The sequence below is a fragment of the Oryctolagus cuniculus genome, chromosome 16, assembly GCF_051225735.1.
Source record: "Oryctolagus cuniculus isolate XC-2025 breed Fujian yellow rabbit chromosome 16, ASM5122573v1, whole genome shotgun sequence".
NCBI classification, from domain to species: Eukaryota; Metazoa; Chordata; class Mammalia; order Lagomorpha; family Leporidae; genus Oryctolagus; species Oryctolagus cuniculus.
In genome coordinates this window covers 60,118,574-60,136,017 of record NC_142882.1, presented here as the reverse complement: position 1 = coordinate 60,136,017, position 17,444 = coordinate 60,118,574, and the positions used below count along the sequence as shown (strand labels likewise).

General features: G+C 41.3%; 1 protein-coding gene across 5 annotated transcripts in view; it reads right to left on the bottom strand.

Moving 5' to 3' along the window:
- Positions 1-116: 116 nt before the first annotated feature.
- AVL9 (AVL9 cell migration associated) overlaps positions 117-17,444 on the bottom strand; it is a 72,518-nt gene continuing 55,190 nt past the window's right edge. For 4 of the 5 annotated variants that reach the window (XM_008261619.5, XM_089315485.1, XM_089315486.1 and 1 more), the window contains 5 exons: positions 16,203-16,422; positions 13,958-14,075; positions 9,148-9,201; positions 8,549-8,637; positions 117-4,486 (listed from right to left, as the gene is read on the bottom strand). In XM_008261619.5, coding sequence (XP_008259841.2) covers positions 4,371-4,486; positions 8,549-8,637; positions 9,148-9,201; positions 13,958-14,075; positions 16,203-16,422 — 597 coding nt within the window. In that variant the 3' untranslated portion in view covers positions 117-4,370. Of the gene's footprint in view, positions 4,487-8,548; positions 8,638-9,147; positions 9,202-13,957; positions 14,076-14,206; positions 14,305-16,202; positions 16,423-17,444 lie in introns of those variants that run through there. The other variant, XR_007922338.3, reaches the window with a different exon arrangement.

The window sequence follows — 17,444 nt, the reverse complement described above, 5'->3', positions numbered from 1 at the left end:
ACCACAACATCGGCTCCTGTGTGCTGGTTTCTTAAACGATACTGGCACTGTCACCAACTTTTAAGTGGACCACAAGTCACACAGATGATACGCAAGACAGGCCAGCCACAGATGTATGCAGGTCAAACAGGGTAATTTTATTCTCATTTTTAAAGAAATATACAATAGAAGTTTTACAATTCAGTATGATTAGACTTGATTTATAATTTTAACACTTTAAAAAAAAAAACCAGCAACCAACCAGAATTAGTACAAACTATAGAACTATCACAGCAAAGAGGAGCTACCTTTCTGATCAAAACACGTGCTGCAGCTAAGCTGCTCAGAAAACTTCCCGGGTTTTCTAAGCTAAACCTTCTGAGACAGGGTTTGTGGAAAACCTTTCATCTCAAGTAGTTCTACTATTTTTGTAACCATTAAATGTTTTCACAAACTCAATCAGATGCTTCCTGAATGTAAGAACCTATGCCCTGAAACACCTAAGTCTTCACCTTTTCCAGCTATAAAATATTATTATTTCAAAAAAATAACAAAATATTTTCTAAGGAAGAAGCTTTCTCAAAACTTCAATTACCTTTTCTGGCTCAGTACCTGACTGAAATGTTCCAATGTTTTATATTGCACAGAAAAAAACTTGAGCAGCATACTATGTGTGTGTAAGCTGATGGAAAATAAGACTGGACAAAAACCCCTAAATTGCGTTCCATTTTACATGATTTAAATATATAGTTTCTATATCTTTAATTGGCGGAAGTAAAAAGGTAAACTTTACAACAGCACAGGAATACAAATGTATTTAGAATTTTACAAAATATATCCTACTCCTTAGAGACATGCACCATCTTTTACTTTCGGAGTTACCACACAGGGAGCTAGTTTATCCTCCTTCATAAGGAAAGTTAGAAGGCATGTGTATAAAATATTTTTGAGTAAGGATCCACATTCCTTTTGTCTTAGACAAGTATCTATGGAATGCTGGAAATAATGGAAGAATTCCCCAGTTACAAAGTCCTAAGACTTGAGTGGCACATTATGCTATGAGGAATGACAACAGACTTCAAGTAACAAGGGCCGCAGGCTCCCGGGCTGCGGGGAGGGTCACAGCAGGCCATCTGATGCCCAGCCAGCTCCCCAGTACGGTTCCAGGCCTCATGGCGCAGTGATTTTCTGGCAGGCTGCCGCAGGCCCGCTCCCGGGGCTGAGGATCAGGACACTGGCCCCTAACAGCGCTGAAGGACACCCAACTCATCCCAAGGCCACAGGGCAGAGGGCCGCTGGCTGCGGCTTCCACCTGACTTTCTGCACAAAATGTAAGATGGGAACAAAACCCGCCTGCAGACACTGCTCTAGCTGCATCGAGACCTCCAACCAGCAGATGAAATTCTTACTTCTTTCTAAAAGAACTCTTACGCCTTTGAAGATCAGACACTGCTCTTGGGATACTTGCAGTCAGACTTTAAGTGCCTCGTTCCTCGGCTATGCTGCAACTTTTCACTTCTCTTCCGTGCTAATGTCCTTTCTTCTTGGCTTTCCAAAGGAAGTTCTCCTCAGAAACATTAAATGCTTACTACAGCACTTGGAAAGCAGATAAGGCTGAGGGAGCCTGGTCATGTGCTCTGGTTTGCTGCTGTTTCCTGAAGCCCAAGTAGATGAGAATTGTTCTGGGGCTTGAGGGCCGGCGATCACAATGGGATTTGGGGATAGACTATTCATATTGCTTATATATGCAAAACAATTCTAGGCCTTTATCTGACATGCAACTTTTCTATTCATGGAGGCCAGGACCAGTAGCTTTAACTTCCTCTTCCTTACCTACGTCACTGTCATTTTCGTGCTTGGGATGAATTCAAGCGTATGAGAGGTTTTCTTCCGAAAACTCCTTTTGAGTCACCTGGAAGCAGGGAAGCCACCAGCAGGCTACAGCCAGAGTCTGCGAGCCCGCACACCTGAGGAGGCTGGTTCCCCGTGGCTGCCTCAGGCCTCGGCCTGACACTCCACCACTCCCACTGTTCTCAGTGACATGCTGGAAGCTGGCCTGATGCTGGCACTCTCAACATATGTTGGTTGGGAGGCTACTGCTTCAGAGCTGGCCGGCCGGGGAGCCTGGAATGCGATCCGGAAGTGTGCAGGCTCAGGGGCCAAGGGGCCAGGCTTCCCTGGGACCCCTGTCTACCAGGCAATGGCCTGGCCTGCCTGAAAGTTCCACATCCCAGGAAGATATACTTACAGGAAGAACACTTACACTCTTCCAATCCTTTCTATGACAACAGTTCTACTTCTTGAAATTATTTGTTTTAGGTTGAAGGCCAGTTAAGTGACCACTTTATGAGTAAAATTTTAACTAGAAACATTAATAGCAAGTTCAAATAACATGTATATTAAATAGGGGACAAGTAATACTAAAGCAAAAGTGAATTTCATGTAGCTATTTTTATTTCAGTGGATTCCAAAGTATAGGTTGAGCTGATTTTGAGTAGTGAGAGATGGGAGCTCACCTCAACCATGCACACCACACAGACTGAGGAAAAACCAGCATCTTGTCAGCTGTCTGTCCCTCCTAAGGGCTCCTGGCTCCTGGCCTTGTGAACTTCTGGTGCTGCAAATGGACAGGACTACCCTGGCTGATGATGTGCCCTCGTAGAACAAGAGGTCAGAGTGGATGCTTTGTAGTCTCGGCACAACACTGCTTCAAGTACCTTTGAAGGGTGTTTGGTATTACTTCCTTTTCTTCAAGTATGATTTCCCAAGGTTCACTTTCCTGGTGGAAGTGAATTAATGGAATCCTCACATCAAACCCTTCAACTGATCATCACTGGAAGCTTCTTATGTTATTATGCTCAAAGGAAAGTCAGCTTTCAGCTTACTGGACTTGTGTCAGAACACGAACAGGGAAACTGAGGGGTATCTGGCTGATGCCCTCGGCTCACTTCACATGCCGTAGGAGGATCAGCCTCTTAGATAAGCATTCCCTAAGTGATCAGTCAAGTGTAAACAGTGTCTCTCTTCATCAGGCCCCTTATTTTACCAACATTCTTTAGACTACACGATTAGGCTCACAAGGTATTTTTTCCCCCAAGTGTCCTTTGTTACAGAAAAGGCAGCCTTTTCACCTTAAGTACTCCCTGAGAACACCCATCCCACGTCCCCCGGAAAGCACATGGGAGCTGAGCATGGCAAACACGTGAGGTCCAGCTATGTACAGATCAGCAGTGGATGGCACAAACATGCAGTTGCTAACGTGAAACCAGATGTCTTCTACAACAGGTGCGGCTAACGTGAAATCATGTCTTTTATGAAACAGGTGACCGATGGCCTGGCTGCAGTTTTTGTCTGCACGCTAAGATGAGGTTTCTGTTTTAATATTTATGAGTAATCTTGCTTCTCCTTTACAAGAGTAAAGGACCTGACTACAGGGGGATTTTCAGTCTGGGAAGTAGGAAGGCCAAAGGCCTTGAGAAGCTTTATGAAGACTAAAACTGAGAATACGACAGAAAAACCTATACCTCTGACACACCCTATGGAACCTGCTCAAAAGAAAAACTAGAAGGCACACACATGGGGCTAAAAAAAGCTGGTGAAAAACTGTAACACGACTGGAGCTGACAAAAGCCACGGCCAGGTCTCTGAAAGGACTGCTGGACAGACTCGCTCCCATCAGCTGCTTCCAGCCACGGGACCAGCACGAGGCCAGCCTGCACAGCCTCTTCACAGCTAGGACGGGAAGGGAAGCGTAGTGAGCTCCCTGAGGCCTCAGAACAGGTCCTTAAGGATTTGGAAGGAACACCACCCCCTCCTGCAGGCTACTGCCCCTGGCTTTCACACATTTGGGAAGGAGTGAGATGATAAGTGTTTTGTGGGTAGAAAACAAAAAAATCATCATATAATTCAGGGAAATAACAAAGGCTGGACTATGTGGCCACTTAACTTTATAAGCACATTTTAGGGCCAACTTGAGAGAAATTAAAATAATAATATAACTTAATTTTAGCAAATATAAATTACATTGACCATGTAGATATCCAAATAGCAAAACAAGATAAAATTTACAGAAGTAAAAATTTTTCTAAAGTAAACAAATGTATAACGTCAGAACTGAAAATCGATGGGAAGGTCCACGGTGCGTTTAATCAGGCTCAGAATGAAACAAAAGCAGTCAATCTCAACCCAACCTGGAGCGCCGTCCCTGTGATGGCTGCGATTTCATCTCCAGCATCCTGTGACAATCACTCAGACAGGGCTCAAGTGTCTGTGTCCACAGTCCGATGCGTCGTCCCCCTGCTGTGCACCGTGGCCAGTGGCTAGTCTGGCAGCAGCAGACACACAGGGGACACTGAAACCTAAGACAGCAATGGAGGCCTCCGATGCCCCGCTCAGGGCTTCCCGTCTGGCGGCTCAGTGAGACTCTGAGGGGTGGAGCTGGTGAAAGTGGAAAGCCACGAAGACATAGCTGTCTTCGCGCTGGAAAAAGCTCCTCCCACCGACTGGCCTGGGTGAAGAGGCGGGGAAAACAAGAAGAATGTCTTCACTTTGTTAAGAGACAAAGACCAATGCTGTTTAATAAATGTTAACTCACTGGAATACTCCAGTATGTTCATAGTTACTAATATAATTGAAATTTCTAATTTCAAAATGGTTCCTTTTCATCTGAATGTCTTATAGGAAATTGAATAATTTCCTGGGGTAGGTGCCTAGTCTAAGCATTCTGAAATTATCAAACTGTGTAGTACTCACAGGGATAGCAATACTGGCCATACATTAGCATTACTTGGAAAGCTTAAAAAGTGAACCCTGCTCTCTGTACCTTAATTACTAAGTGGACAATCGGGAACATCCTATCTAGAGTAGAGTAGTTAGGCTGTTTTAGGGAAATTTACCTTTGTCATCTAAAACTATGTTATACTAAAGAAAAACATACAGAGTTCTACCTGTGTCAGGTCTATTTTGTATTAAAGAACGTTACCTCAAAAGCTGGTGCTACAGTGAGCTCACTTGCACATAATCACTATTCTTAGGGGAGTGTGAAGGGGCTTGGGCCTGAGAGTCTAATGCCCAGCAGCAACATCACTCACAAGCGGGTACAGCAGTCCTCCCTCACTGTGGTTTCACTGTCAGCCTTGCTCTGAAAACAGTGAGGGAAAATTCCAAAACCAAAGAATTCACGAGTATAAAACGGTGCACTGTTCTGAAATCTCACACCGTCCTCTTCCACCCTGTTCAGGACATGAACCATCCCTCTGTCCCGGCATACCCACACTGCCTCAGGTTCCTCTTAGAGCTTAGCAGCCCTCTGGGTCAGCAGAGTGACTGCCTTGGATCACAGTGCTGGCATTCAAGGAACCCTTCTTTGACCTAACAATGGCCCTAAAGTGCAAGTGTAGTGACACTGGCAATTCAGACTTGTCAAAGAGAAGCCATAAAGTGCCTCCTTTCAGTGAAAAGGTGAAAATGCAATATCTTGAGAGAGACCATGTTTACACTTTCATTATAGCATTTCATTATAATTGGTCTCTACTTTATTAATAGTTGTTTTTACCATGCCCAATTTATAAGTGAAACTTTATCACAATTATGTGTATAGGAAAAAGCTTTATGTATACAGGATTTGGGACTATCTGTGGTTTCAGACATCTACTGTGGATCTTGGAACATATCCCCCCATTATTTTAACAATCAACATTGTATACATTTAAGTGGAGTAGAATTTTTGTAATAAAAACAAATTCAAAGTAAGTCAAATATATACTACTGCATGGAAATAAATGCTTATATATCAAATTCCATTACCTTGCAATAAAGCAAACCTCCCAGTAGGGCTCATTGTTCTGCTGGTCTTTTAAATAAATGAGTCTAGGGTTATCTCAGTCTCTCTCTAGAGCTACAGAACGTTGAAGCCGTAAGCACACCTACACAGAGATCAGCTGGATTTGAGGCTTCTGAATTGTGTTCAGTATGGGTTAGTCAACCTATTGCAGCAGCTAAGTTCTATTTTTATATACTGATGTGATAAAGAAGATGGGGAACAATGTAAATAACTGGTGAATCAGAGATAACCGTAACTCTTTGTACCACTGCAATGTTCAAGGTTGAAATTTTATCAAGGAGAGTGGCCTAGGGCTGCTTGGTGGGCTGTCCCAGAGCCAAAGTCAACCTCATGGAATTTCTAGCCACTCTCTCAAAACGACATCTGTGGGACTCGCCTCCTCCACCCAGCATTAGTGCTTCTCGTGGGGATTTGTAATGGGGCAGTGGCTATTAATACCTGAGAAGCTCCTGACTCTAGTCCATCCCTCTGGAGGTACCTGGGGACCTGCACGACAGGGATTCCAGCAAATGCACTGAGCCACAGGAACACTCCACATCCCTACTACTACTACCAGCAACTATCGCAAAAGAAAAATAAAAAAAAAGTAAAAGGAGACTATTTACTATGGAGTCCAACTGGAACTAAAGACATAGAAGGCAATCTTAAGGAAAAAGCCTCCAAGCTTTTCTTCTAAAAGCTATCTTCTAAAAGTGATAGAAACAACCGACTGTCCAGATGTGCAGAAACAAAGAAATACGAACAACCAAGGCAAGATGATGGCCCTAAGGGAACACAATACCATCAGTGACAGGCCCTGAAGGAAGACAGATGGAATGCCTGAGAAGGACTTAGAATGATTAAAGGGCTACTCCAAGAGATACAAGAGCATATGGACACACAGCTGTGTAGAATGATGAAATCAGCAGAGGACAAGAATGAAGGATTTAGCAAAGAGAGATACTGGAAAAGAACTGGACAGAAATGTTAGAAATGAAGAGTTAAAATTGTATATGTGCGGGTGTAAAAAGTTAAGCTTAAGCTTACAGGTTTAAATCTTCCTGGTGCAGCTGTGAAAATAAGACAGAGTGAAGTAGCACCTTGACAGGAGGGACTCCATTTTGGAGCACTTGAGACTCCATTCTGGGAAAGCACCCCCCCACCGTGAGACTCTGGTCTGAAACTATGATCTCAAATAGTTGGACAATAGCAGTGCACTACATCACCGTTGGCAGAGCACAAAAACCCCCTAGCATGATTGCTCAAGCTTAAAAGTAGAAAGGTTGCACCTGGGTTAATGATAAAAATGTGATTTGTCTATGTCTTACATATAATTTGGATTAATGTCAAGATCATATATGATAATTGTACGATTGTAACTGGTATTGTCAAGATTATGATGGATATTAATTTCACTTAGGTCTTAGGTTATGTTGACCCCAGTAACTATGTACTCTCTTTTGATCTTAGCAACCGTGTATAGCAACCATGTATCCCCCCCACCCTCCATCTTGCGGTTTTTGCCTTTATAAACCCTATACTTCAGTTCCTCGGGGCTGCTCTGTTCTGATCTGATCAGAGAGCCCCAGCATGCTGGAAAAATAAAAAAAACCTTTGCAATTTGCATGAGAGAGTCTCTTGGAGATGCTCCTCAGGCGGTGGGCGTTTTCGGACTCTAACAGAAGAACTCAGTCAGACATTGGAATGCCTTAATAGCAGACTTGATCAAGCAAAACAAAGAATCTGATCTTGAAGACAGATATTTTGAAATATCTCAGTCACATAAAACAAAAAAGAAAACAACCTAAAAAGAATGAAAACAGAGTTTAGGATCCCTGGGATACTAGTTTTGGGAATTCCTGTAGGAAGGGGAAAAGAATGGCTTAGAAAACCTTTTCAATGAACCAACAGCAGAAAACTTCCCTAATTTGAAGCAAGATACAGACATCCAAATACAGGAAGCTCCTAGGACCCCAAAGAGACATGATCAGAAAAGAACCTCACCACAACACATTACAGTCAAACTTTTAAAAGCACAACAAGAGTATTCTAGAGTTTGCAAGAAAAAAGTACCAGAGCACTTTTAAAAGAATTCTCGTTACACAGCAGAATCCTCTACAGAAACCTTGTAAACTAGCAGAGAATGGAGAGATAATACCATTTCTGAGTTTCTGTAATATTTTACCTATGCTGTTAAATTTGTAGGTGTATAGTTGTTTATAATATTCTCTTATTATCCTTTTAATGTCTGTGAGATCTATGGTGACATTTCCACATTCATTCCCAACAAATAATTTGTATATTTTCTTTATCAATGTGTAAAGATTTTGTAAATAATGCTGATCTTTTCAAAAATCAACTGCTGGTTTCATGCATTTTCTTCATTATATGATACTACATTGGAAGGCAGCAGCTCTTAATGCCTACTTTATTACAAGTTTCTGCTATTTATAAAAAAAACATGGTCAGTAAGAAGAATGGAGTAGAAAAACTCCAAAGCCTCAATCAGAACAGATGCTATCAGAAAATTCTGTCACACTCCATCAGGTGTGGTGAAATTTGCTGACCTTTGATATCTTGTGCCACAGGATATCAGTTTTTTAATGAATAAGACAAAAATTTTTAAGAACTTCTGTATTCTTATGTGTACCCAGATCTGTATAACTTTGTTTTTATCAATTATATAATGAAGATAGAAAACAAGTGTGTTAAAATTCTAATGTGTTCCTGGCTAACAGCATGCCTTACCCACAGCTTTTCCTGTTTGTACAACATTCCGGCTGGTTGTGACCATGACGTTTCCAATTTTTTTGCCACGTTCACTGTTCTGGACAGAACTGAGTAATGAAAAGAAGTGTTAAGTGTTAAGTACAATTTTAAAAAATCTTACACACACAAAACACACACTAACTACTCTGCAACCATCCCAAATTAGAACTATTGGGGAAAGGAGATCAACTATTCATTTTTTGTTATGAATAAATTAATTTACTTATCTTTTAAGCATATGAACTTTCAAAATATACTAAAGGAACATCCAGTTGAACCAAAAAGTGGCCAAGACATAAGGATGTATGGTTACATCTTCCAAGAGTCACACTTTGTTAAAGGCATTTCACCAAAAAGAGAATGGCAAATTCTGTTAGTAGTTCACACCATTCTTTGTGGAACAGCAGTGTTTTCATTTTTAAACATACACACTGCTGAGCTAGAGAATGTTCTGCACATATTTGGTTACTATTTGAAGCCTAAGTGTATCAAGTAGAGAAATACAATTCCCAATTAGCAATGAAACACATGGCTTAAATTCAAACAAGAATCTTCCCATATTTTCTCTAAGTACTCACTGTGAGAATCTTAACTTCATGTCTGACACTGAGTACTGGCCTTGAAATGGATGGCTGCAAAACAAAGTTTGAATTTGGCCTATGAGTATTTCACCAATAATCGCAAAAAAGAAAGTTATTATCAGAAGATATATATTTACTAATATCAGAATATTAGTAAACCTCTAAGAAGTAACATGGCTGGGAGGTAGTGATCTGAACCTGATACGAGGAAATGAGGCTTTGATTAACAGAGGTCTCCACTTACAGCTGTGAGATCCCAAAGAGATTACTTACCCCTCTGAGTTTCAGTTTCCTCAATTATAAAACAAATGTGTGTGTGAGTGCGAATGCCTGGGTTGGGGAGGGGTAGAGCATGCTGTGTTAATGCTACCCTCATATTCTGATTTAGTTGGTCTGGCATGTGAGCCAAGCATCAACATTTTTAAGGCTGTCCTGGGTGAGTCACTGATTTAGGCCATGGTCACAGATATACTTTGATCCTGGACACCTTATAAATGTGTGCTATTCTTGATCATGTGAAGATCTGTAGATGATTCAGCAAAATCTGTACTTTGTATATTATTCTTACTTCCCTATTTCCATTGTACAAAAGGAGAAAAGTATATTAAAACAAAACAAAACAACACAACAAGCAACTTGATCACAGTTACACTGTAAAAGACAGGGTCAATAAATACCAAACTCTTATCTCATCCTCCTGGGTCTCTCTCTCAAGGTCTAGGAGAGAAAGCCTCTTGGTAAAACTGACAGCTACTTATCAAATGCTGTTTATGGTTTTTCAAATGACAACAAACTTCTAAGGGCTAAAGTAAGTAATGTAACATTTCTTCCATTTTCTGGATTCTTCAATCACAGTATTGAATAAATTAAAGAATCATTTAATCATTCTCTATGTTCCTGGAAAGGTTGTATCTAAAGAATGAAACTTGTCAGCAGCATGTTAACTTAAGAGAGCTGTCCTTTAGGAACTGAAATTACTATTAGTGCAGAATCTTTTTCTTTCTTTCTTTCCCTTCCTTTCCTTCTTCCTTCCCTTCCTTCCTTCCCTTCCTTCCTTCCTTCCCTTCCTTCTCTCCCTCCCTCCCTCCCTCTCTCTTTCTTTCTTTCTTTCGCCAGGCAGAGTGGATAGTGAGAGAGAGACAGAGAAAAAGGTCTTCCTTTGCCATTGGTTCACCCTCCAAAGGCCGGTGCACTGCGCTGATCCAAGGCAGGAGCCAGGTGCTTCTCCTGGTCTCCCATGGGGTGCAGGGCCCAAGTACTTGGGCCATCCTCCACTGCACTCCCGGGCCATAGCAGAGAGCTGGCCTGGAAGAGGGGCAACCGGGAGAGAGACTGGCTCCCCGACTGGGACTAGAACCCGGTACCTGGTGTGCCGGCGCCACAAGGCGGAGGATCAGCCTAGTGAGCCGCGGTGCCGGCCACTGTACAGAATATTTCTAAATTACACTCTATGATAATGACTGAAGACTATTGCCTTTTATTTTTAATTTGATGAAAGTGTTGCAAATCTGCTATCATGGTTGCATAATTTCCCTACTTACAGGGCCTTCTTCAGCCTTCTTTTCAACCTCAGTGACCTCAATTTCCTTACACATTTTTCTAACCACTATTTTACAATCCTTTAAAATCTCATTTCAACTAAGCCTCTTAAGAACCTGCATTAAAATCTGCAGAGCTGGTTCAAGTCAAAGGCCCCAGATGCAGGACTGGGATGACAGCTGACAGCTACAGCAGAGCTGCCTTCAGGGCGTGGCCACCGCAAACAGGCTCACATCTGTTTCCCTTCAGTATGCTTCAGAACACAGTCCTTGTAAGTCAGTGTGGAGAAAACTTGGAAATCTTAGCCCGTTTATTTAATATTACTAAAGTGGCTTTGCCTTTTCATTCTCAATGACAATCTAGCTTTCTGCTGTAGCCAAGCATGATGATGAAATTCATCAGCACTGGTGCTGGGCCTCGTTATTTTCCTTGATAGATGACATAAAGCTTAACAGATACATTCTCCAAAAACACTCTGTGCCAACTCACCCACAACACTTCCCAAACTGCCATGGCTTAAATATCTGGGTTATGGGTATGTGGTGGTGAGGGATATCTTTTCGAACATCACTTAAGTTCTATCTCCAATTTATCCAAGTAAACACCAACCCCCAAATAATAGTATAATAAGTACAAAATTAACTTTTGACTCTTTTTTCACCAAAAAGTAAAAGTTTAAAATACAATGAGGTGGAAAGGAGGGATGGAGGATGGGAATATCATTATGTTCTTAGAATTCTATCTACATTGAATCTGTTAAAAACTAATTACAGGGGGCCGGCGCCGCGGCTCACTAGGCTAATCCTCCGCCTAGCGGCGCTGGCACACCGGGTTCTAGTCCCGGTCGGGGCGCCGGATTCTGTCCCGGTTGCCCCTCTTCCAGGCCAGCTCTCTGCTGTGGCCAGGGAGTGCAGTGGAGGATGGCCCAGGTGCTTGGGCCCTGCACCCCATGGGAGACCAGGAAAAGCACCTGGCTCCTGGCTCCTGCCATCGGATCAGCGCGGTGCGCCGGCCGCAGCGCGTCGGCCGTGGCGGCCATTGGAGGGTGAACCAACGGCAAAGGAAGACCTTTCTCTCTGTCTCTCTCACTGTCCACTCTGCCTGTCAAAAAAAAAAAAAAAAAAAAAAAAAAAAAAAAAAAAAAAAAAACTAATTACAGGGGCCGATGCTGTGGCATAGGTTAATCCTCTGCCTGCAGCGCCAGCATCCCATATGGGTGCCAGTTCTAGTCCTGGCTGCTCCTCTTCCCATCCAGCTCTCTGCTATGGTCTGGGAAAGCAGTAGAAGATGACCCAAGTCCTTGGGCCCCTGCACCTGTGTGGGAGACCCGGAAGAAGCTCCTGACTGCTGGCTTCGGATTGGCACAGCTCCGGCTGTTGTGGCCAACTGGGGAGTGAACCAGCAGATGGAACACCTTTCTCTCTGTCTGTCCCTCTCACTGTCTGTAACTCTACCTCTCAAATAAATAAATAAAAATCTAAAAAACCAAAACAACAAAAAACTAATTACAAATTAAAATTAAAAATTTTAGGAAAAGAAAAAAATACAATGAAAACAGACAATGTATGTTTCTATCATTAAAAAAAAAACAAACAGGCAGGGCAGGGCAGGGCAGTGCTGTGGGAGTCAGTGGGTTAAGCTGCTGCTTTTGACGCTGGCATCCTACACTGGAGGCTAGTGGAAGTCCTGGCACCCTGCTTCCAATCCAGCTCCTTGCTAATGTGCCTGGAAGGGCAGTGGAGGATGGCCAAAGTGCCTGGGTTCCTGCCACCCAAGTGGGAGATCTGGACGGAGTTTCTGGCTCCTGGCATTGGCCCGGCCCAGCCTTCGCTGTTGTGGTCATTTGGGGAATGAACCAGAGAATGAAAGATTTCTCTGTATCTCCTCCTCTGTCGCCCTGCCATTCAAATAAATACATAGATAAATAAATTCAAATAAATACATAGATAAATAAATAAATCTTAAAAAAAAAGAAAACAACTGGGAGTAGATATTTAGGCTTATGATTAAGATGCTGGCTGAGGGGTCAGCATTGTGGTACAGCAGTTGAGCTGTTGCTTGTGACACCAGCATCTCTTACTGGAGAGCAGGTTTGAGTCCTGAATGTTCTGCTTCCAATCCAGCTCCCTGCTAATGGGCCTGGGAAAGCAGTGGACAACGGCCAAAGTACCTGGGCCCTGCTACGTGGAGACCTAAATGGAGTTCCAGGCTCCTGGTTTCAGCCTATTCAAGTTTTGGCCATTGTGGCCATCTGGGGAGTGAACCAGCAGATGGAAGACTTCTCTCTTTCTGGATAACTCTTTCTAATAAATAATTTTTTTTTTAAATGCTGGCTGAGATGCATGCATCCCATGTTGGAGTGCCTGGGTTTAAGTCCCAACTCTGCTTCTGATGCCAACTCCCTGCTAATTCACACCCTGGAAGGCAGTGGATGATGGCTCACGTAGCTGAGTCATTGCCAGCCATGTGAGAGTCTTGGGTTGAGTTCCTGGTTCTTGGCTTTAGCATGGCCTAGTCAAGGCTGTTGCAGACATTTGGGGAGCGAACTGACCCATGGAAGCTCTCTCAAGTAAATAATTTTAAAAAATCATTGTAATCTAGAAAGTGATTTCCCAGAGTGTACACACTATTTCAATTGATCTCCTTCAATTCTATTCTGTGGCATTCACACATAGATGCTATTTCATAATGGCCCCAATCTACAGCATGTCTTCTGTGCCTATGTAGGTATAAAGCCTTCAGTTAGTCAATATTCAATGTGTCAATGCTGTGACAGGAACTTTTTGTGAATTTTAGAATCTAATGTGAAAACTTGAACACACATCGAGGAGTTCATATATCAATTTTAATGGTTTGCCACACTTCCTGTTTTACAACACCCTTGCAATTTGATACCAGGGGTATTTCCTTCTAGACTTCTACGTTATTTGGAATCCTGTTAAAGGATGCGTTACAGCTCCAGGGAAAGGTAGAGAAGAACTACCATGCAGGAGCATCACCATGAGCCCTGTGCTTCCTCTCTGCACCACATCAAGGGCTAGAGAAACCTCACTGCTGCCAGTATTACCATGTGCTTTCTGGATAAGAACTTTGAATGTGAAAACAGTCTGTAAGCTGCTTCTCTGTATTTGGGAGCCTTTTTGTAACCTACTTATGGAGACTCTTGAAGCTACAATATCAAAATTAAGATGATTTTCTTTGTATTGGGCATGTGGAGAACAACTACCATTTTCTGTATCATACGTCAATCTTCAGAGAATGTGCTTACTTTGGATTTATTTCTGCAAGTGCTGGATGCTTGTTGCTATTCCATACCCTGTAGTTGTGAGTATTCTTCCACGCTGTAACAAAAGTTGTCCCATAGTCCGATAATATCTTTTCATTATCTGCCAAGGAAACATTTGAAAAAAGTTGAGCTGGACCATAGCCATTCAGGGACATGAAGACTAACAACCAAAAGGGGTAAAGGAATGGCTTTATCCCCCCACCCTCCCGCTCTTTTTGGAAGATAGCCTACCAGATGTCAGGAAACTTGGGTCTAGTTCCAGAAATCCTGTTAAGAAGCTATGTGGCCTTTGGCAAGTCACTTAATCACTCAGAACTTCATTTTCCTAACTGGAAAATAAGAGGGTTGAGCCAGATATTTTCCAAGGTTCCTTATAACTCCAAAATATTTCCATGTTCTCCTTACATTATGAGGATAGCATTATTTATTAAACAAAAACTACAGACTTGAAGGTGAATAAACAAACTGATTTATACATATGGAGTAGGCAATTAGATTAGATTAGATCTTCCTATCTTTTCACAAATGTCATTTTTCTATGAAAAACGATTGAGAATAATTACAATCAATCGGCTCTTTCCGCCACTATTCTCTTTTTTGGGCTTTGTCTATTTAGTGTTTCCTTCTTGGGTTTCCAAGCATTTCACTGTCAAAATTATTTGAGATAACAATAGAGATTTTCATATTTAATGTAAAAAGTGTTTGGCTTTATCAATACCAAGGGAATGCTTCAATGTGGAGCACTTCTTCCACTGGGAAGAATACAGAAAGTCTGGAGAATTGATTCAAGTAGCTACTGCTTCACATATTAACTGCGTGCTGTTTGCGTTGAAGGTGAAATCCAAGTACTTTCTGCTATCGGGAAAGGAAGAGAAGTTCCATATGCAGCATGAGGAAGTTTTTCTAAGAACCTATTTCTTTCCTTGACCTTGTTCATTTACGAGCATGGGTCTGAGCCAGACTGGGTTAAAATCCCAGCTCAGCCTCTTCGCAGATGGTTGAGCCAACTATTTAACATTTCTGCTTCTCATTTCTCTTCTGTAAAATGGAGATGATAAGGTATCTACCTCCAGGATTGCTGTGAGGATGAAATACATTATTAGATGTAAAGTGCTCAGACATTCCTTTCACAGGTTAATTGTTAAAAAAAAAATAGCACCTATTATTCATGGCTTACAGCCTCCTGGACTCTTGAAGCCACATGAATGATGGAAAATAGGGTTTTCTTTCACGGTAACTCTGTAAGTCTCAGGTGTGACATTTGTAGCGGCAATAAAAATTTTCAAATACTCCATTAACAGAAGAAGACTTCTTTCTTAGCCTTCCTTTACAAATGAAAAACATGTCTGAAGCCTGGTGACTGACTAACCTGGAAGGTGGAGGTGGTATTGATTTAAACAAATCTACTGACACAACAACATGAACGTTCTTAGTGCCACTATGGAATTGCTTATATAAAAATGGCTGAGATGGTAAATTTTATGTGTATTTCACTACAATGAAAAAAACAGTAGGAGAGATAATTGAAGAGGAAGAACACAGCTCAACACTCTTCTAATGACAACAGAGCTACTAATTTTTGTCACACGTCTGAGGTGGACAATCTCACCGCAGAGCTCCACTCTCGTTTTTTTCTATGGAGAACGATACAGCTCTAATACAGTACTGGATTCATGTTCACCTGCCCCATTTTACCCATTTAATAGGAATGATACTGTTTCTCACAATGGGATGTTAAGTATGAAGGTTTAAGCAATTAGATTGTGAGTTTCAATGGTTTCTATTTTTACTATTTCTTCTCTATGTATCTTAAAAATTTCTAACAAGTACTCATAATTAGCCACCAAATGCTGATATTCCCTTGTAGACAATGAAATACTTATCAGCTATATAAAGTCATAAAGAACTGCATTTAATGACTTCATATATGTTTATGTTTTTCTTATAAAGAAAAGGTAGATTTCAGGAAACAGGTATGAAGGGATCCATTTTTGTAGAAGGACCACCCAAAATACCATAAAACCCAAGTCTAGAATATATGCATAGAAAAGTCTGGAAAGATATAAAATACTCAAAATGTTTAAGATTGGTTATTTCTATACGAGGGAGTAACAGGTAATTTTCTATAATGAATATATATTTCTTGTGCAATTCAAATTACCATAAATGTCACAAAATTAAAAATTACAACACAAAAGGTACCCATGTGCTTGGCATGATTTCTTACCTAACTGTAGCGTGGCAGCCAGCAGGGCGTGGATGTAGACTGCAAACTGGGCCCGGATCCACTCGTCACCTCCCTCCCAGCCCGTGCCATCCAGGAAGACGTCATCCCGGTTCTCAGTCACGTGCCTCACCAGGTAATCTGCGAACCTTAGGTCTGCAGTGGTTGGGTTAAGCAGCTTCCTGAGTTCTGGATCATGGATCTGGATCACAGCTTCTTCCACCTAGAGGGCACCCAGGTGTAAGTCAGAGTCTGGGCAATTATGCAAATACAGACACCCATGCCACACTTGGAAGAGGAATTATTGGGAAGGCAGAGCTGGAAATAAAAAATGAGGAACAGCATTCTCAAAAGTTGAGTCTAAGGAAGAAACAGCTTTTGATACTTTTTTTTTACTTAAAAATATTTTTGTTTCTAGAAAATACATACATGAATGTATTACTTTGATCGGTAGAAGTAATTCATGCAGATTATAAATATTTTGGAAAATACAGAAATACAGGATGGTAAAAAAAAATCATCTTTATCTTCCAACCAGAAATGAATAAACTTAACAACTAAAATTTCTAAAATTTTTGCTTTTAAGTGCACAGATATTTCAGAATACTTTTATTATGTACTATTTTGTATACAAAGAAATGTATGTCACAGGTTAGTTCTGAAGTACATTAATAAAATAAATATCCATGAGCCTACCAATCAATTTCAGAAAGAGTATAAGCCATGATCCTGAAAAATTTTGTGGTCTTCTCATTTGTATCTTCCTGTCCTGGATGTTATATTATTTTTTTCTTCCTCAAAACTGGGATCATCATAAATCTAGCTCTGAATCTTAGATCGCTCTTTTTTCATCACCATTTTCCAATGAAGCATGTTTTGGTGCTTTGTGTCAGAAACTACAAAAACTTTAGTGCAGCGAAGTTTCTTTTTCTCTTTGAAAAATGAGTTCACTTGTAAAATTCAATGATTTTAATTTCTTATAGAATGATAAAAATGTTAAACTCCTAGATTCCTCCATCTTGATAACAGCAGCATACCGAACAGGTTAGAAGGATTTAAATTATTTAAACAATAAACACATTTTAATGAGTCATGAAATCATGGTAGGCCAGAATGCTCGGGCTGGAGTCCTGGATCACTTGCTTATTTGCTGTGTAATATCAGGCAAGTCATTCAGTCTCAGTTAGCTTCTACAGGTGTAAAATGCAGACAGTAACAGTACCTATTTCCCGGGGTTGTTATGAG